Source organism: Lissotriton vulgaris, chromosome 3_2 (genome assembly GCF_964263255.1).
Source record: "Lissotriton vulgaris chromosome 3_2, aLisVul1.2, whole genome shotgun sequence".
Classification (NCBI taxonomy): domain Eukaryota; kingdom Metazoa; phylum Chordata; class Amphibia; order Caudata; family Salamandridae; genus Lissotriton; species Lissotriton vulgaris.
The window spans coordinates 67,338,892-67,360,225 of record NC_141690.1 but is presented as its reverse complement, the minus strand read 5'-3'; the positions used below and the strand labels follow the sequence as shown (position 1 = coordinate 67,360,225).

Sequence of the window (21,334 nt, the reverse complement as noted above, 5' to 3'; positions counted from 1 at the left end):
AATAGGATAGGGAACTAACAAAAGAAATTTTAATAGGCGTTGGCCCCTTCCTGATTAAAAACAAGAACAGACTGGTAAAATTGTCGCATTGATAACAAATATCTGCGAGGAGACCAACATGTTTCAGCCTAAGAGGGAGTGACCTCGGGCTTTCTTCAGGGTCTCTGTTCAAGATGGTGCTACTGCCTGTATCAGTGTGATAAAGTGTGAAAAATTATACAAAAAAACACACAAGTGAAAAAAGCCAGAAAAGGATATAGTGTTCCTTCTTCTGTGCGAACTCCTCTTCGGAAGCAGGTACTCGGTTACTGTAGTCGGGGGACAAACATACAAGTGAAACACTTTCAGCAACCCTGGTCTGAGTTTTACCAAGCAGCGAGTCAAGAACTATTGTCAACCTGTGTTACTCACCCAGTGCTTCCGGGGAGTGGACCTCACCTCTTCCTGGACCTGGCTCAGGATATGTGAGACCCCGCTCTACGGAACAGAAACCGACCTCATGGTTATGGTTATGGAGGGATCCGGTAGATCTACTCTCACACATACTACATGAAGTCAAACATGTTCTGGACGTAGAGAATACTGTCATACACCTGAACGCGTTCTCGTGTCAGTGCCCCTCGTTGCACCCACCCACCGCGAGTTCAAAAGGACTCGAGAAAAGTTGTATTGCCAAGGCTATGGGTTGATGTCAAACGTAGCCCGCCTAGGGTGCTGGCGGAGCAAACGTCTTACCTGTCCGTCGTTGTCTCGAGCTGTGACTGAGTCAGGGGGAGGCTCAGAACAGTGTGCGTCATTCTTACTTGAATGGTTAGAGAAAAAGTTCCCAGCCAATCAGTCAGAGATACAACGACGTAACCTCATACTGAGGCTCGAACTACTCGATGACGTCATACTCAAAATTCGGGTAGTTCTAATGATATGTAAAGGACCCCGTGGTGGTTCAGTGGCTGGTCAAAAATGCCTGGAGGGGAAACTAGGAGAGACTGAACCAGGGGATATCATCATTCAGTCCGTGTTGATCAGTGCCCAATTTGTACACCCACCTTTGCTCTTTGCGAAACAAAAAGTTAGATACATCGCTTACATGCGTGGGGATGTGTGGTTTCTCAAGAACATGCCAATGGAAATCGTTTTCACCATGATTATGCTCGATGAAGTGTTTTGTGAGTTTCGAGATATCTTTCTTGCAGCGGAATGTACTTTTATGTTCTTGCATTCTCACTCTAACCTTTCTGGTGGTCATGCCAACATATCGTTCGTTGCAGATGCATGTGAGGAGATAGATAAGGTTGTTACTGTTACAGTTGGAGAATTGTCTCAACTCCCAAGGTCGATCTGTCCCGATATCCACACTCGTGATCTTGGAGGTGAGAGGGCAGACAGAACAGTTACCACAAGGGTGGTGGCCTGTAACAGGTGGCAAGTCCAAGAGGGTGCCCACTTCTCTCTTAGCAGTGGTTTTGGGACGGGTGTGTACCAGACGATCCCTTAGGTTTTTTGAGCGTTTGAACGCAAATAGGGGAAATTCAAGTTTGTCCTTCCCGCTATTCAGAATGCGCCAGTGTTTTTTGATGATTTTCTGGACCTTGTTGGACTTAGTATTGTAGGTACTCACAAGTGTGAGTCGTTCTGTAGGTGGTTTGGCAGGTTTGGGTTCCAGTAGCGCAGCCCGATGGTTATTTGCTGCTCTTTTACATGAACGATTCACCAGTCTTTTGGGGTAATGTCTTGCCAGAAGCTGATTGGACAGTTCACCGGCATGTCTTTCAAAACTCTCTGTGGTGGAGCAGTTCCTCCGAACTCGTAAGAATTGCCCAAATGGGAGATTATCCCTAAGGGCCTTGGGATGTTGACTCTCATACAACAGGAGGGAGTTACGTGCCATCGGCTTACGGTAGAGTTCGCTCTGTAGGCCATTCGCTGTGCAGTAGATAGAAAGATCCAGAAAGGCTACTCTTTCTTTGCTTATTTCAATGGTGAAACGAAGGTAGTCATTTTGCTGGTTGAGCCATTCGTGAAATAGTAGAATGGATTCTTGGGACCCTCTCCACACTAACAAGACATCGTCTATGTATCTTTTCCACCAGATGATAGACGTAAAATGAGGGTTGCTAGCATGTAGCACCGAGGTTTGTTCAAATTTGTGAACATACAGGTTCGCCAGGGACGGGGCAAAAATACTTCCCATGCTGGTTCCTGAGATTTGATGATATATACGGTCTTCAAACATGAAGAAATTTTCTTTCATTGCTATAGTGGCAAGTGACATGATGAAGGGGACAGGAGTGATGGAGTCAAGCTCAGATTCCTCCAGGATGGTGCGGACAGTGTCTAGGGTGGCATCCTGAGGGATCGAAGTGTATAATGACTCAATGTCCAACGAGACGAGGTAGTCAGTCTCTTTACAAAAATCAATTTCCGGGATTACCCGTAGGACATCAGTGGTGTCCTTCAGATACGTTGGCATGGTGTGCACCAGAGGTTTGAGGAAATGATCCGCGAATGCAGATAAAGGTTCCAATAAGGACCCCTGCCCTGAAATGATGGGTCTGCCAGGAGGAGGTCTTTGTGGTTTATGTACCTTAGGCAGGGTATAAAAGTATGGCATGGTGGGATTTTTGGCCTGTAGGAATTGTGCCTCTAGGTTGGTTATCCAGCCCTCTGCCAAAGCTTCCTCTACTAGATTTTTGATTTGATTTGTCAACCTAGGAGTGGGGTCGCTGGTTAATGGTTCATAGGCTGTGCGAATGCTCAGTTGTCGGGAGCATTCCGTTCTATAGGTTTCCACGTCTTGGACCACGATGGATCCCCCTTTATCAGCGGGCTTCATGACTATAGTGTCATCTTGGCAAAGGGAATTCAGTGCCTTTCTTTCCGCTGCAGATAAGTTATTGTAACCTGAGTGGGTCGAATATTGGATTTGGTCAATGTCATTTTTCACAGCCATCTCAAATGTGAGAAGCTGGGGGGGTATAGAATGAGAGGGAGGGAGGAAGGTGGATTTGTTCCTGAGACCTGTGTTGTTATCAGGTTCAGTACGAATCTCATCGCTGTTCTTCGGTTTGAAAAAGTAGTGGAGCCTAAGTTTACGAAAAAACTGAGCTAGCTCGATTTGGAGTTGGAATGGGTCTCCCTCATCCGTGGTTACAAATCCAAGCCCTTTATTGAGAACTGCTTCTTCCAAGTCTGTGAGAGTGCGTTGGCTGAGGTTGACTACCAAGCTCTCACTGGTGGTATTGATTATTCTTGGGCACCCCTCCTTGTGTGGCTCCTGGTCCCTGCGTGTGGGCCTGCTGAGTCCTCCCATTGGACCTGGGGTTGTCCCTGTTGCGGTCTTCTTTTGCCCCGTGACCGTCTGGGGCCACGCGCTAAAAAAGGCTGGTTGTTAAAACTAGGGAAACCTTGAAATGGGGCCATGGGTGGTTGGAAAGTACTGGGGAAGCCCCAAGGCCCTGGTGGCCACCATGGCTGGTTGGGCATGTTATATTGACCTCTCTGGTTCTGGTATCTTCCGCCCCCTCTGCCCCGATTTGGGCCAGCATTGCGTGGCTGATTAGTGGTATCCGAGTCGCTGCCAGTGTCAGAGCTAGATCCAGAGTAATTGGAACCATACCTCCTACCACTCTTGGTACAGGTTCTTGAAGGGCAAATAAAAACAGCGGTCACCGCTAACTTCAAGAAAAATAAAGACGAGTCTGACAGAATTAACAAAGAATTTGCTGAGTCTATATTACAAACTAAACTTGAGAAATTCAAGAAAGACTTAGACAAATTCAAACTAGAAACGGTGTACCCTTACACCAGTGATAATTACAAAGCTCCTGACTTCACCAAGAGTGGTAGGAGGTATGGTTCCAATTACTCTGGATCTAGCTCTGACACTGGCAGCGACTCGGATACCACTAATCAGCCACGCAATGCTGGCCCAAATCGGGGCAGAGGGGGCGGAAGATACCAGAACCAGAGAGGTCAATATAACATGCCCAACCAGCCATGGTGGCCACCAGGGCCTTGGGGCTTCCCCAGTACTTTCCAACCACCCATGGCCCCATTTCAAGGTTTCCCTAGTTTTAACAACCAGCCTTTTTTAGCGCGTGGCCCCAGACGGTCACGGGGCAAAAGAAGACCGCAACAGGGACAACCCCAGGTCCAATGGGAGGACTCAGCAGGCCCACACGCAGGGACCAGGAGCCACACAAGGAGGGATGCCCAAGAATAATCAATACCACCAGTGAGAGCTTGGTAGTCAACCTCAGCCAACGCACTCTCACAGACTTGGAAGAAGCAGTTCTCAATAAAGGGCTTGGATTTGTAACCACGGATGAGGGAGACCCATTCCAACTCCAAATCGAGCTAGCTCAGTTTTTTCGTAAACTTAGGCTCCACTACTTTTTCAAACCGAAGAACAGCGATGAGATTCGTACTGAACCTGATAACAACACAGGTCTCAGGAACAAATCCACCTTCCTCCCTCCCTCTCATTCTATACCCCCCCAGCTTCTCACATTTGAGATGGCTGTGAAAAATGACATTGACCAAATCCAATATTCGACCCACTCAGGTTACAATAACTTATCTGCAGCGGAAAGAAAGGCACTGAATTCCCTTTGCCAAGATGACACTATAGTCATGAAGCCCGCTGATAAAGGGGGATCCATCGTGGTCCAAGACGTGGAAACCTATAGAACGGAATGCTCCCGACAACTGAGCATTCGCACAGCCTATGAACCATTAACCAGCGACCCCACTCCTAGGTTGACAAATCAAATCAAAAATCTAGTAGAGGAAGCTTTGGCAGAGGGCTGGATAACCAACCTAGAGGCACAATTCCTACAGGCCAAAAATCCCACCATGCCATACTTTTATACCCTGCCTAAGGTACATAAACCACAAAGACCTCCTCCTGGCAGACCCATCATTTCAGGGCAGGGGTCCTTATTGGAACCTTTATCTGCATTCGCGGATCATTTCCTCAAACCTCTGGTGCACACCATGCCAACGTATCTGAAGGACACCACTGATGTCCTACGGGTAATCCCGGAAATTGATTTTTGTAAAGAGACTGACTACCTCGTCTCGTTGGACATTGAGTCATTATACACTTCGATCCCTCAGGATGCCACCCTAGACACTGTCCGCACCATCCTGGAGGAATCTGAGCTTGACTCCATCACTCCTGTCCCCTTCATCATGTCACTTGCCACTATAGCAATGAAAGAAAATTTCTTCATGTTTGAAGACCGTATATATCATCAAATCTCAGGAACCAGCATGGGAAGTATTTTTGCCCCGTCCCTGGCGAACCTGTATGTTCACAAATTTGAACAAACCACGGTACTACATGCTAGCAACCCTCATTTTACGTCTATCATCTGGTGGAAAAGATACATAGACGATGTCTTGTTAGTGTGGAGAGGGTCCCAAGAATACATTCTACTATTTCACGAATGGCTCAACCAGCAAAATGACTACCTTCGTTTTACCATTGAAATAAGCAAAGAAAGAGTAGCCTTTCTGGATCTTTCTATCTACTGCACAGCGAATGGCCTACAGAGCGAACTCTACCGTAAGCCGATGGCACGTAACTCCCTCCTGTTGTATGAGAGTGAACATCCCAAGGCCCTTAGGGATAATCTCCCATTTGGGCAATTCTTACGAGTTCGGAGGAACTGCTCCACCACAGAGAGTTTTGAAAGACATGCCGGTGAACTGTCCAATCAGCTTCTGGCAAGACATTACCCCAAAAGACTGGTGAATCGTTCATGTAAAAGAGCAGCAAATAACCATCGGGCTGCGCTACTGGAACCCAAACCTGCCAAACCACCTACAGAACGACTCACACTTGTGAGTACCTACAATACTAAGTCCAACAAGGTCCAGAAAATCATCAAAAAACACTGGCGCATTCTGAATAGCGGGAAGGACAAACTTGAATTTCCCCTATTTGCGTTCAAACGCTCAAAAAACCTAAGGGATCGTCTGGTACACACCCGTCCCAAAACCACTGCTAAGAGAGAAGTGGGCACCCTCTGGGACTTGCCACCTGTTACAGGCCACCACCCTTGTGGTAACTGTTCTGTCTGCCCTCTCACCTCCAAGATCACGAGTGTGGATATCGGGACAGATCGACCTTGGGAGTTGAGACAATTCTCCAACTGTAACAGTAACAACCTTATCTATCTCCTCACATGCATCTGCAACGAACGATATGTTGGCATGACCACCAGAAAGGTTAGAGTGAGAATGCAAGAACATAAAAGTACATTCCGCTGCAAGAAAGATATCTCGAAACTCACAAAACACTTCATCGAGCATAATCATGGTGAAAACGATTTCCATTGGCATGTTCTTGAGAAACCACACATCCCCACGCATGTAAGCGATGTATCTAACTTTTTGTTTCGCAAAGAGCAAAGGTGGGTGTACAAATTGGGCACTGATCAACACGGACTGAATGATGATATCCCCTGGTTCAGTCTCTCCTAGTTTCCCCTCCAGGCATTTTTGACCAGCCACTGAACCACCACGGGGTCCTTTACATATCATTAGAACTACCCGAATTTTGAGTATGACGTCATCGAGTAGTTCGAGCCTCAGTATGAGGTTACGTCGTTGTATCTCTGACTGATTGGCTGGGAACTTTTTCTCTAACCATTCAAGTAAGAATGACGCACACTGTTCTGAGCCTCCCCCTGACTCAGTCACAGCTCGAGACAACGACGGACAGGTAAGACGTTTGCTCCGCCAGCACCCTAGGCGGGCTACGTTTGACATCAACCCATAGCCTTGGCAATACAACTTTTCTCGAGTCCTTTTGAACTCGCGGTGGGTGGGTGCAACGAGGGGCACTGACACGAGAACGCGTTCAGGTGTATGACAGTATTCTCTACGTCCAGAACATGTTTGACTTCATGTAGTATGTGTGAGAGTAGATCTACCGGATCCCTCCATAACCATAACCATGAGGTCGGTTTCTGTTCCGTAGAGCGGGGTCTCACATATCCTGAGCCAGGTCCAGGAAGAGGTGAGGTCCACTCCCCGGAAGCACTGGGTGAGTAACACAGGTTGACAATAGTTCTTGACTCGCTGCTTGGTAAAACTCAGACCAGGGTTGCTGAAAGTGTTTCACTTGTATGTTTGTCCCCCGACTACAGTAACCGAGTACCTGCTTCCGAAGAGGAGTTCGCACAGAAGAAGGAACACTATATCCTTTTCTGGCTTTTTTCACTTGTGTGTTTTTTTGTATAATTTTTCACACTTTATCACACTGATACAGGCAGTAGCACCATCTTGAACAGAGACCCTGAAGAAAGCCCGAGGTCACTCCCTCTTAGGCTGAAACATGTTGGTCTCCTCGCAGATATTTGTTATCAATGCGACAATTTTACCAGTCTGTTCTTGTTTTTAATCAGGAAGGGGCCAACGCCTATTAAAATTTCTTTTGTTAGTTCCCTATCCTATTTTAAATCACCACTTATTTCTTTCTGCACTGCACTTTTCCCATTGAATCAACAGCATTTGGTATACCTGTGTGATTGTGGTCGCTACCCCGAACCATCCGAGAGGGTATGTTTGTGATCTCAATGGTCAAGAGACACAATACCCGCCAGGGATTACCAAATGATAATATTGATCTTGTAAGACTTTGATGGGAATCCAAAACAACCGGGGTGACTCACTATTACAGGTGTTTCATTTATTGGCGATTCGGTCCATTACTGCTTATATTCCTGTAGTACTAGTTAGACATAGGTTTTATAGCAGCAAACACTTTTCTGGTTTCATCTCCTAGACCCCTAAGTACTTTGTGTGTAAAAGAAAGGGATGAGAAAAAGAAAGGAAAGGGAGAGAATAGCCCTCCTGAAGGATCGGCAAGACCCACTTGTCTGATGTTATGCACCTCCAGTGGGGGAGATGATGATGATGATGATGGATTCCCCCCCAACTGGAGTGGTGGGCTTTTGCGGAGGCAGACTAGGAGTGCTTGAAGGCTGCAGCTGCCGAGGGCAGGGTGGCCGACTTCTGGCTTCCATTCCTAGGCCAGAATGAACCGCATCCACGTTCCCGCCAGGCTTGAGTAGCCTGCGCAGGACGGTGGCTGGGATAGGGCTGACGTGCTTGGAAATCCAATCCGTTGCCACAAAAGTGGCAAAAGGTAGGCTGGCCACGAGGAGTTGAAGAGAGGCCCAAGGATCTGGCCGTACCTTGAGAGCCCCTCAACCTCACTTGGGCCGAATCTCCCTTTTCCCCCAAATTGGCAGGTTCCATCAAAGGGCATGTCCATCAGATTTGTTTGGAACTTATACGAGAACCACGTTGTCCAATGCCAGGCATGGTCTCTCAAGGCCACTGTCGTGGAAATCGATCAGCCCAGCCAATTCGTCGTATCAAGGCCACATCTTATGGTGAATTTTGCTGCATCTCTACTATCCTTAACTTCCTGAGAGAGCACAGTCCGGGCCTCCTCTGGGACTTGTAGCAGCACTTGCACAACCGTCTCCCAAAGGGAGTGGGAGAAACGGCCCAATAAGCACGCAGTATTCACTGACCGCAATGCCAGGTTGGGGAAGAAAACAACTTCTTACCAAATGAATCCAGCCTCTTGGATTCCCTATCTGGTAGAGGGGTAAGGGAGCACACCCTGTGACATAGAGTCCTGCACCACCAAACTTTCTGGGGTCGAGTGTTGGCTGAGGAACTTTGAGTCGCCCAGAGCCGGGGGATGGCGGCATGCGATTGTCCTATTCACAGGAGCCCCTGTGCTAGGCTTGAACCATGTGTCTAGAAGGACATCAGTAAGTACTTCATTAAAACCAAAAGTGGTTCTGAGGTGGAAGCCCCAGGCTGAAGCACTTCAGTCAGGATATTAGTCCTGACCTCCACTGAGGGCAGCTCCAGTCCAAGGACCTCAGCTGCCCTCTTAACCACCATTGCATAAGATGCCCCCTCCTACGTAGCCAATGTTCGCGGACAGAGCATGCCAGTATCTGGAGAAGTATCCAGTCCATTGGCTTCCCCAAGTTCCTCATACCAGTCCAACTGCTCTGCAGAGTCATCCTGGTGTTGCAGAGGGTCCATAGACCCTTGCCATTCCTCTCTGTTGCCTAACATGTCCACAAAGTGTTCAGGCAACAATATAGAATCCCTGGGTTCAATCAACGTTGGAATCAGCATCAAGCAATGTCTTTCTGACTCCGTGTCATCTGGGATAAGGATGGGACTGGCACCGACGATGGGCACTGGCACCGCAATCAGGCACTGACTTCAGGTCTGATGCCGGGGTAGGTCACGGTGGCACGACCAGATCTGATCTCTGAGGCCCCATCTGCGCCGTGGCTGAAGCTGAGAGCATCAAACCCGACTGGGCCACCTCCAACCACGCAGGAATGAAGGCTCACCCGAGGGGTCGGCCCGCTCAAATACGTGGCGCAGGTCATCGTAGAACTCTTTGATCTGAATGGGGTTGCTCTGGCTCCTGGAAAAGGAGGGAGACGCGAAGTCACCCCTGGCTCTGTAGAACCGTACCTAGAGACGACAGTCGAGGTGAAGATGAAGTCCACTTGGACTTCTTCTTGTGTCTCTTTTGCAAGTCTCCCGATGACCTCGAGTGGGATGAAGAGGAATTTGGGCTCTCAGAGTGGTCCCCCGAACTCCTCTTTCTCGATCGAGACTGGGACCTGTGCGGAGTCTCTTTTTATGGTGTCGGCTGTAGGGCCACAAGGAGCTTCAATACCCGCTCCTGTAAAGTCTCAGGAGCCATGGCCAACAGTCCGAGCAAAACTTTGGATCGTGGTTGCGCTCAAGACACCAGAGGCAGACGAGTTGGGGATCGGTGACCGACATCGTGCGAAGACAAGCCCCGCTCGGCTTAAACCCAGTCTTCATAAAAGACATCCTTGCACACATTTGAAAAAATCTTGGAAGTCGACAAAAAGTCGAGAAAGAGCATGTTAAAACCGACAGAGGGGTAGCTATTTCCTGATAAGTGCTTAGGTGCGGAAAGCTAAGAACTGACGTCCGTGTGGCTGGGTGGCGCCTATATAGGTACTGTGACGTCATAACCAATGCTAATGATGCCAAGAGGTATTGTTCAGCAAAAGTTTCCGGACCCAGCCTGATGCCTGGGAAATTAAAAGGTTTGGAATCTACAGCTAGAAGCCTCTGTCAGATATACAGAATATTTACATTTGGTTGTCTCTTTTTAGCACAGCCTAATGCCAATGACATTATTGCTGGCTGAGTTCTCTAGCACTAGCCCAATTTTGAACAGTACTCTTCTGTGCTTATTTATGTCAGGAAAGTGTGGGCATGTGTGCTCATGCTGGTTGAAGAGATGACCAGACTTTGCACATATGAGGTCCAGTGACTTCTGTGAGACGGCTTTGAGCACTATTAACATTGGTCTTTCTGTGCAACAGCAAGCGTGGGTTAAGCTTTTGGATACGGGAGTCCAACGACAAAGTCATTGATTTTCCTTATGAAACCAATAAATAATTTGTTCAAAGCATGAATTGCTGCAACAGTCCAAAATGTAACATCCATTGAGATAACTGAATTGTATGAGAATTGCTTGAATGCATTCTATGAGATATATAGATATTTTAACTATTCAAAATGCGCCAGCTCAGTTATCACTTCTCATAGAAATTCAATATTAGAAACTTATTTATATCATTTTACAGTTAGATACAAGCATCAGTGTTTTGACTTACCATATGACCTAACATTTAAGAAATATGTACACCATCAATTATTTCACTTTACTCTATATAGGATATATAAAATGCAACTCAAAACACGTAATTCTATTTTTATCCAATCAATAGAAATTGCACAATCCTTGAAGATATTTTATCAAATGCAAACACAGTCATTGCAAGTGTGTTTTAATTACAAATAGGAAGTTTAGTTTCAACATAGAAATACATCCTTTGATGACTCCTTTGCAGATTGCACCTAGTTCACCACTTTATCTATAACAAACTTACACCTCCTTTTATGCGATCAATGTGTTTCAGCTTAATATCCATTCATTGCCTCCTGATGACAGTCATACCAAGAACAAATACTTTTATTTACATTAGCTCAGTGTGGCAATACATGTGTACTCCGAACCACTCCGTAGTCATGCTTTAGTGTATAGTTATTTTTTCAGGACTTCATGGGATTATAAGAACCCCAAATCTTACACATATATTTATTGATGTGTAAGATATATATTTTTAATTTCTCCTGACCGGCAACCATTGCAACTCTGGTGGATCTTATTCCTATACCTGTCTCGAGGGGCAGTGTCCATTTCACCTACCATGTTGGTTACCAGGCTCGTCCAAATGCGGCTGTGGTAATCACTTTCCGAGCTAACTAGTGAACAAGTGGTGATTTACTGCATGATAACACACTCATACCTTTAGATGGTTGCTTAAATTAGGTAAATTAAATACTGAAGGGGTAGTATCACTGTCATTCCTTGCACAGTTTGTGGCTGCAGATACTGGAGGAGTTTTAATATGTTATTGTGTATTAGGAACACTATGTAGTCCTGATGAAGATACTGTATAGTACACCTAATGTGCTGGTATGTTTTTTTTCTCAAATTTCCTGCAGGATGGGAGGCGATGGAAACACTGCGTTCTTTGCAGGAAGTGCGTAAAACCTTGTAAGTATGTTTATTATGCCGAAATCTTACTGTAAGGAATGCATTTATATCCACTTGAGTAAAGAAGGGTCTATTGTTTACAGTCTTTTTATGTTTAAATTTATTTTATTGGTTTCAGTACAAAACACAGGCATTACAATGCGATATGCACGCTCCCAGAAGGGAGAGAGTGCGATCTGGGTAATCATGTCTATCCGGATAGCAATATGAATTTCCAAGCATGCGGCCCATAGCCTGTTGAACAAGGACAACCATAAAAACAAGAACCAAACAATCCCCCCCACTCCAGCCTCCCACCTCCCCTACCAGTGTGCCGGACTCTCGGAGTACAGATCTTGGTATGCATAGCGCTCTCAGTGTGTTCCCTCTGCAGACCCAGGAGTGTCATGTTTGACCTCTGTCAAGCGGAGCAAGCAAAGATATCTAGGGCGTGTGATTTCATTGAATTCCTTCGAGAGAAGGGTAAGCAGTTGCAGCCAGACCTTGTGGAATGTTGCTGTTGATTGTGTGAGCGTGGATTGAATACGTTCCATTCCCAGTGTGAACCATATCTTGTGCAGCCACCATGTGTGAGTAGGTTTAGTGGTTGTCCCCCATAATGATAGGATGTGTTGGGATGCAACTTGCATGGCAATGCACATCTGGCGTCCTCTTATTGATTTCACTGGGAACGTGATCGCATTTGGAAGACCAAGAAGGGCGGAGGCCGGGAATCTTGGGATCTCTGTGTGGAACGTACTATCTTTATCATCCAGTACTTCCTTCCAGTACTCCCCAACTTCCTTGCATTCCCAGACTAGGTGAGTCAGGGTACCCTTTTCCCCACAGCCCCGCCAGCAGGATGCACTACGTGTTGGGTTGCCTCTGTTAAGCCTCACCGGAGTGAGGTACCAATATGTGGCCAATTTCATCGCTGTCTCCCTGCCTGCGGTATTGCGCGCCGTATGATTGGCCCTGTGGTAGATCGACCGCCATTCACGAAGTGACAATGTCCTCCCCAGTTCCGCCTTCCAGTGTCTTTGCCCTGCTGCGTGATGTGTCTCGAGGGAGGGTGTGAGCATCTTATATATGTAGGTGATAAGCCCCTTATTCAATTCTTTCGTGACCAGCCACTGTTCAAAATCTGTCATGGGTCTGCCAACGAATGGGGCGCAGTCTGATTGTGTGAGCCAATGCCTGAGCTGAAAGTATTGGAAGAGCTTTGGCGAGGAGATGTTGTATTCCCGGGATAGTTCTGAAAGGGGGATAAAGCCTTGTAAATCGAAGAGGTGCCCAGCCGATCTACAGCGGGATCTGCGCCATTGTGGGAAAGCGTGAGGGTCAGTGCCAGGAGGGAAATCAGGGTTGTCCCAGAGAGGGGTGAGTGGGGAACGGAAGGTGATAAGACCTCATGTGATAGCAACTGTGTCCCATACCCTTAGGGTAGTGCGAGTAATGGGTGAGTTCTGGATGTAGCGTTGCCTATGTATGCGGCGGAGGAACGGTGTCTTCCATAGTGACGACTGGGCCATGGCCCTGTCTTGGAAGAGCCACCTCTTCTCTGATTCCGGTCTGTGCCATTCAACTAAGTAGCGCAGTTGTGCTGCTCGAAAGTATTGTTGGAGATTGGGGATCCCCAGGCCTCCCTCACCCATCCCTCGATATGCTAGTTGTTTATTTAAGCGCGGTCTCCCCCCCACTTCCCCCCCATATAAATTGTTGGAGGGCGGTCTGTAGGCTCAAAATTGTCCCAGTCGGCGGGATCACTGGGATAGTTTGAAAAATGTATAGAATCTTGGGAAGGGCTGACATTTTGACCGCTGCGATCCGTCCTAACAAGGAGAGGGGTTGTTTGACCCAACGCGCAAGGTCCTTACGGATCTGGGACGTGAGGTTGATATAAATGAGGGCAACTGTTTTCTCCGTGGACGGAGTGAGAGTGATACCCAGGTACGGGAGCTGTAGTTGTGTCAGTAATCCCCAGGCATACGCGGGTGTGCCACAAGTGAAGCGAGCGTTTTTGCCTACCGGTAGAATCAATGATTTCTCCTTGTTCATCCGGATGCCGAACACTTCTCCAAATTATTCCACTTCTGCCAGGAACACTGGGATGGAACTCTCGGGTAGATTGAGTGCAGCTAGGATGTCATTGGCATATAAACCTATAACATGCGGTTCCCCGCCAAACGTAATGCCTCGTATGGTTGGGTTGTCACCGACCCTTTGCGGCAGTGGTTCGACATATAGCGCGAATAGTAGAGGCGAGAGGGGGCACCCTTGCCTCGTACCGCGCTGGATCTCAAAGGGACACCCAGGCCACCCAGGCTCGGGGGCGATGATAGCAACTCGCAATCCACGGCTGAAAGCGCTCACCCACTCCAAAGTGCGCTAGGACTTTCTGCAGGAAGCTCCAATCGACACGGTCAACCGCTTTTTCAGCATCGATCGCCAGTAGGACCGAGTCCGACTGCTGGAAGGGAGCCTTGTCAACCAGGTGTAGAATTCTTTTAGTATTGTCGCTGCATTGCCAGCCCGGGACAAAGCCCGATTGGTCTGGCTCAATGATCCCGGGTAAGCACGACCCAAGTCACGCAGCCAGTACGCCAGTGAACAGCTTCAAATCCACATTAAGCAAGGAGATGGGCCGGAATGCTGAGCATTGTGTAGCCTCCTTGCCCGGTTTTGGCAACACCACAATCTCTGCTTCTAGCATGTCCGATGCCTTGGAAAGAATTAAAAAGCCTAGTGAGAATAGGAGCGATCAGCAAGCAGAAGGTCCTCTAAAAACCGGCAGAGTATCCATCCGGGCCGGTGATTTTAGAGGTCGGAGTCGGAAAATGGCCGCTACCACTTCATCAATGCAGATGGGAGCGTCAAGGGATTCCGCGATCGCTGAGGATAGCGCCGTGGTGGCGGCGCCCTCCAAATAGACGTCGGCGTCTGCTCCCGGGGCAGTTTCGGCGTGATATAATGAAACGTAATAATCTCAGAAGGCCTCCGCGACCTGCGCCTCCTCTTTGATTTCATCACTGTTCCCGTCATGCAAAGTCTGAATTATTTTCGAGTGTTGGACCTTCGCTTTCAACGGGCTGGCCAGGAAGCGACCAGTCCTGTTTCCCCCCACGTAATAAGTATTGCGGAGAGCAGCATATTCGGCTCTGTCTATATCTAGCCCTGCCAGCTGAGCTCTGGCCGACTTTAGTTGCTTCCAGACCCTGGGGGCCTCAGTGCGACTGTGAACCCTTTCCAGCTCCACGACCTGGGCTTAACTTTACGGTCCTTAGATTCTGCCGAATCTATCGCGATGAGTTCCCCGCGTACCACCGCTTTCAGGCCCCCCATATTGCTAACAGTGGCGTCTCGGGTTTGTCGTTGGTAGCCAAATAGTCTGTGATACATTTGCGGATCTGCTGGGCTATGTCTGCGCGTTGCAAGAGGGGTTCTCTTAATTTCCAAACCTAACCTTTGGGACTGCTAGTGTAAGTTCCACTGCGTCATGGTGAAATAGCTGCCAGAGTGATGCATACATTCACCAGCCGGGCCTCTAGTTCTGAGGACCCGATAAAATGATTCAGCCGAGCATAGGTGCGGTGTACATGTGAGTAGAAGGTATATTGTGACGCCCCTGGGTTTTTGGCTCTCCATAGGTCCACTAGCCCTCTATGCCAGAGCCAGCCCTTGCCCACCTCGGAAATGGCGCCAGCGCTACCGTATCTGTGCCCAGACCTGTCCTTGGTAGTGTCCATCACTAAATTAAGGTCTCCCCCCAAAAGCAAAAGGGGATCGGAAGATCGCAGCGACTCTGAGAGCGCGTTCTTTAGAAACTGCTCCTGTCCTGTGTTTGGTGCGTATAGAGACCCCACTGTCATCTACTGGACTCCTATCTGTATGCTATAGGCTAACAATCTGCCCCTGATCTCCCCCACCTTGTCCTTGTCCTTGATCTGCCCTCGAAAATGTTTAGTTACTAAAATCGCAACCCCTGCTTTTTTCTCCGGTGTGGAAGAGAAGAATTGGTGTGGGAATATGCGGGACCTCATCCTATGCCAATCTTTCGAGAGTAAATGAGTTCCTGAAGCAGACAAATCTCAGCCCCTGAATTTTCCAAATAAGAAAGTATCGCTCTACGCTTAACAGGGTTGCTCAGGCCTTTCACATTCTGTGTCAGTATCTTTAAAATAGCATCTGTCTTCCCGCGAGCAATGAGCCAAAAGATCTAAGGGAGACTAGTGACAGTCCATCTCGTCGCACGCGAGAGCACTGTCCTTCGCAACATTCTGGATCCCCCTCGGCACACTGGTTCCCCTCGGCACACTGGTTCCCACCCACGTTCCCCCCCAGCCCCCTGACCAACCCCCAAACTCCACCCCGAGCCCCAACTCCCCCCTCCCCCCACCCAACCAGGAATCCCCCAATATGAGTCATAGTTCCAGGCATATCAATACACAGTTCAGGCCTGTGGTAACTGTACGTGGAAGGGTGTGTGGCATTGGCGACCTCATTGGACCCCCGTTCCTCCCCCCCCCAGACCTGCGTGTGGGCAGTGCGAAGAGATGAATAACCCTTTATCTGCGCTGCGTCATTTCACCGTTGCTGTATCCTTAGATACTTCTTGGATGGCCGATGCATGCTCCTGAGCCATTGTCGCTGGGTCCGGTTTAAGATTGGCCTTGGGTAAACGTTTGTTTCCAACGCGCTGCCATCCGTCTCGTGAGGCCCGGAGCGATTTCGCCTGTGAGGATTGCAGGGCCGTCTACCCCATTTGTAAGTCCTCCTCTAAGTCCAAGCCCAGCAGTGTACACATGTCCCGCAAAGATCTGAGCAGGTGCAAGACTCCTTCCCATTTAAAAATGAGCCGGAAGGTGTGACCCCATGAATAAGGAATCCCTTTGTCGCGCAAAAACGATGTTGCCACCCTAAAGGATCTCCTCTTTTGCAGGGTGATGGCCTAGAAGTCCTGATACAGTGCCACAGGGGTGCCTTGATATTTGAGAGGCTGTTTCTGGCGTGCTTCTTTCAGTATCCGCTCTTTCAAGGGAAAGTCAGGAAGGTAGGCCAGGATATCCGAGGGGGAGCAGGTGAGCGGAGCCCCAGGCCCACCCTATGCGCCCTGTCAATGCGGATCTCAAAGTCATCGGCTTCCCCAAGATCTCCCGGAACAGACCCTGCAGGTAGTGAGCCACACTGTTCCCTTCTGCTTTGGATGGAACACCTCGTACCCTTATGTTGTTTCTCCGAAAGCGATTTTCGAGGTCCTCTGCGTGTGCCTGAAGGTCGACTTGTTGCTCCCGGAGGCGGAGGACCTCCTGCTGCAATTGTTCTACCTCCTCTCCTCTGGATTGTTCAGTTTCCTCGATCGCCGCCACTCGGCACCCTAGGTCGTCTACGTCACGTCGCAACTCCCGATGCTGGCCGGCCATGTCCTGTTTTCAACGTCTGAAAGTCTTCCTGCAAGGAATTAAATAGGGTTCCTAGGAATGATTTAGTTATGGGGGCCCCTCCGTCCTCCTGTTTTGTAACTTCTGGCGTTGCCGCTGGGGATGTTGGGCCCTTCTCTCCCTTCGGGTTACCTTTCAGTAGCATGTCTCCAATTTGCGTCCACCCCTGCGTCCAGCGGTGGCCATGACGCGCCCGTCGCTCAAATCCCTCAAGTCCAGGGGTGCTGCAGAAGCACGAGTGTCTGAGAGAGGCTTTCCTCAGGGAACGTGCAACTATGCGATGTGTATGCGGCACGGGCAGGTGGTCCAGGTCTCCAACTATGGCCTAGGTCGGATCTGTCATTCGCCCTGCGTAGCGTAGCTGTCCGGATTGCAGGAGAGGCCAACGCCTCCGGGTTCAGTTCCAAGTTCCAGGCACAGCGAATTGGCACGTACCTCTTTCCGTGTAGACGCCGGGGCCGCTGATGGATCCCGCGACCCGCCGGTACGCAGGTTAGTGCAGCCCAGGCCGGGACTGGGTGCTCTGCAATGATATTGCTGTGGGGAGGGGTCGTCCCCGGCTGTCACCCCCTGTTGTGGGTGTCTCGCTTGGCCCGTTGGGGACCAGCCGCCACTCAGCCCCCTTGGTCCTCGAGTGCCGCCTGGATCTCCCGTTTTAGAGGCCTCAACAGCTTCGGCCGCCCCTCGCAGCGCCACTCACCTCAGGTAACGCTTACTGCCCAGTCGCTGACTCTCAGATTGCTTGGGGGCCGAAGGTACTAGTTTTCCTTTTACGCCGCTCGGGGCCCACAGAGCAGTTCTCTGCCTCTTCCGCATCTCGTCCGGTACTGTCCCCCTCGCCTGGCCGCTGGGATTACGGGAGTCAGCGGGAGGCGTTACAGCAGGGGTCACAGTGGGTTCCCGGTGCGTCTTTGGGCGGTAGGCTGGAAACCGGGGCCTCGATTTTGCAGCGCCCGCGGCAGGCCTCACCTCTGCCGCCGCGATGGGCCTCAGATCCCTCACCTGGAATCGCAATGAGCACGGTTGTTCGCCTCGTCTTTTCGTTGCCGCGGCGACTCACTGTCTCCCTGTGGCCGCAGGCGCCGGTGTGGTGGCTGTCACCAATCCCGGGAGGGCTTAGCGCACCCCTGGATGATAGGCTCAAAAGCCGGGGCCTCGACTGCGGCGGTGTCCGCGGGGGTCTCGCCGCTGCTGCATCTCTGGCTGGTCACTTTTGTTGTGCCCCACGTCGGTGCTCTGGGTATGCGCCCACCACCGCCTGGATGCAGAGGGCGGCCCCCGATGTAGTGTGCGCCGAGGCTCAGTGGCGTGGGCTGTTCGGGGCTTTCACTATTCGCGCCTCCACCTCAGTGCGCCACCATATTGCAGCTGCCGGCCGCCGATCTCCGCACCGAATTTCAGCGAGTGTCTCGTCCCAGGCAGCTGTCGGGGCAATCACTCGGGTATGGGGATGATTGTGGCCAAAAGCTACGTAAGATTGGGGTATTGTGGTGGTGTTAGCACAGGCAAGAGGGACTCGGAATCCGGAGCCTTCGGGTTATGCTGCCGCTCATGTCACCATCTTGGCCACGCCCCTCATTTACAGTCTTTTTAAAAACACATTAACAACATTTTCGAGTAACAGACACAAGATAAAAATACCCCCTGTGTCGAAGCACACAACGTTATATAAAAAAAGACTCTAGAGTTCATTAAAGTGTACTTACTATATCTGTAACGCAACAGCAGCCTGTTGATCAATGAATGCCAAAGGCAAACAAATCAGAACAGGTCAGCACAAATTCTTGCTGTGCCAGTGGCAATAACTTGATCCAGTGCCTGCTGTCTATAATTACCACATAAGGAGTACAAATGGACAGATCTAAAAGCAATTTTGTGTTACCAAATGCTCCAATTCGAAGTTTGGAACCACAACCATCCCAGTGACATTTTTTCGGTGAAAAAAGCATCACTTTGACAGACTCCTGTACAGCCATCCTCTCATTAGGGAAACACCACCCCAGTATGAGATAAATCTGCCATTTGTGTTGCATAAACAATTAGGCATATGGTTTTTTGTGACTTACACTTGTTAGACTTGCTGACCTAGCAGACTGCCTTTTTTGGTACCCTGTACCTTGGCCCGAAGAATCTGCTCACCTCATGCTCTTTCTTCAAGTTTGCCCTTTGGACAGTGCCTACATGTATTCCCAAATACGATACTAAGATAAATTCACTCAAATCAGAAGATGATTTGTCAATGTTGACATTTGCAAATCTCATAATTTCTACCCGGAAAGAACAGCACTTTCCTGATTTTCTGAACATTTATTCATTACTTATAGTAGACTTTCACCAGGGCTTTTGTTATGTGGATAGTCTATTGTTTAGCAGAGTATATCACAGTAACAGAACTCATGGTCAAGAGAGGCTTTGGGCTTACTCCAGCAGAGCCAAGGTAGCATCAATGGTGTTCTGAAGACCGCTTCCCTCCACAGATATTTGCAGAGAAGATATGTGGTACACTCTGTTAGACGGGAAACCTGAGGGTCGGCCGAGCAAGGGGGAGAGGCCTCCTGGCGAGGGTCCTCTCCTTAGATCGTACGGACGAGCAACCACCCCCCCACAGATGGACACCACACAAAGATAGGTTCTTAACTCTTTTATCATTATTCTTTGGCAGGTTATCGTAACGATACAGTAGAAACGGGATTCTAGGATCCCCTTGAACTTAGTCTCTGTGGGAAGGGGGTAGCGGGACAGTCTTGGTACCGGTCTGGTACAGGGATATCTTGCGGACAGCTCTCAATCCTCGAGCTGGAGGGTTTCTTCGGTAGGGGCCGCGGCAGCGCCAGCAGGAGTCCCAAGATGGTTCACGAAGATGAGCCGCGGCAGCGCCAGCAGGACTCCAAGGATGGTTCACGAAGATGAGCCGCGGCAGCGCCAGCAGGACTCCAGGGATGGTTCACGAAGATGAGCCGCGGCAGCGCCAGCAGGACTCCAAGGATGGTTCACGAAGATGAGCCGCGGCAGCGCCAGCAGGACTCCAGTGATGGTTCACGAAGATGAGCCGCGGCAGCGCCAGCAGGACTCCAAGGATGAGTTTGTCTCGGTGTCTCTCGACTCCAGGATACAACTGCCTTCCTGCTCCGGAGCTGCCCCAGTTATAGGTCTGGTGCCCTTTGATGTCCGGACCCTCACACTTGGAGGTCGGGGGGTCCGTGATGTGCGAGTCCAGACACCCAGCAGGGGGGTGGAGCCAGCGCCCAGGGAGGCTGTGGGCGATCGAAACTAGGCGGATAGGGGACCATCGAAACTCCTTCCCCCATTGACTCGCCAAGTGGTCTCTTTACCCCCTGGTCGGATCGTGGTGCCTCGATGTCGGGGCTTTGCTGGGCCTGCGGCTGGGGTCGGGCCGAGGCCACGAGGCCTGGTCGTGGAGGGTCCAAGATGGCGGCTGGGCCGGAGACGATGGTCCGGGAAATGGTCCGGGCCAGCCGGGAGAGTTGAGGAGTGGAGGTCGAGTTCCGTCGGGGGAGAGCTGGGGGCGGCCCGGAGGGGCGGCAATCGTGGAAGGTGGAAGGTGCCGCTCTTGGTCATAGAACAGGGGTCGAGGTAGTCCGGGACCCGCCCTGCGGGAGGAGTGGGGCCACGCCACGAGGCCCTGTCCAACACACTCAGAATACTTTCCTCAAGCATTACTCACAGATTGCTTCATCCAGAAAACACGTAACATGTGTTCAGGGCATTCTACGTGATTTGCTTGACTGAAGCCTAGGTGGGATTATAGTGTCTGGGTGCTCCATCAAGATTCAGAATCTCAACCACCGGGGAAAGAGGGAGAGCAGAAAAAAATAGTAAGGTCAATTATCTACAGGGATTGTCCCATACTCGTAGGCCTTGCACTCTGACACAACACCTGTCAAGCCGCCGTCTTGATTATTATGCTGTGCTTCAACATTGCATGTCAGAAAAAACCTATAGGAACCGGGTGGAAGTGAATGGCGATAGGTTAGTCGGAGCAGGGCCCATGCACGCAGCAGGACGTTCCGCCAACTGGAGCCACTGAAGAGAAGTGTTCTTTTGGACAAGCTTTCTGGTTTCAACTAAGGAACTTCAAACCAGTTGTAAAGAAGGGGAAGACAGGAGAAAGAACACTGGAATCCCAACGAGGGATGTTTTGCTTAATTTAAACTCTTTAAATTAATGTGCAGAGTATATAAAGTATAAATGGGAAGATAACAAAAATATACTTTATCCATAAAGTAAAACTTAG

General features: G+C 49.6%; 1 protein-coding gene across 1 annotated transcript in view; it reads left to right on the top strand.

Annotated features, from left to right (window-relative positions):
- The window catches only part of ZCCHC4 (zinc finger CCHC-type containing 4), a 399,939-nt gene that overhangs the window by 338,991 nt on the left and 39,614 nt on the right, over positions 1–21,334 (top strand). Inside the window, exon 11 of the mRNA XM_086964013.1 lies at positions 11,611–11,662. Within this exon, the coding sequence (XP_086820139.1) occupies positions 11,611–11,662 (52 nt within the window). The remainder of the gene's footprint in view (positions 1–11,610; positions 11,663–21,334) is intronic.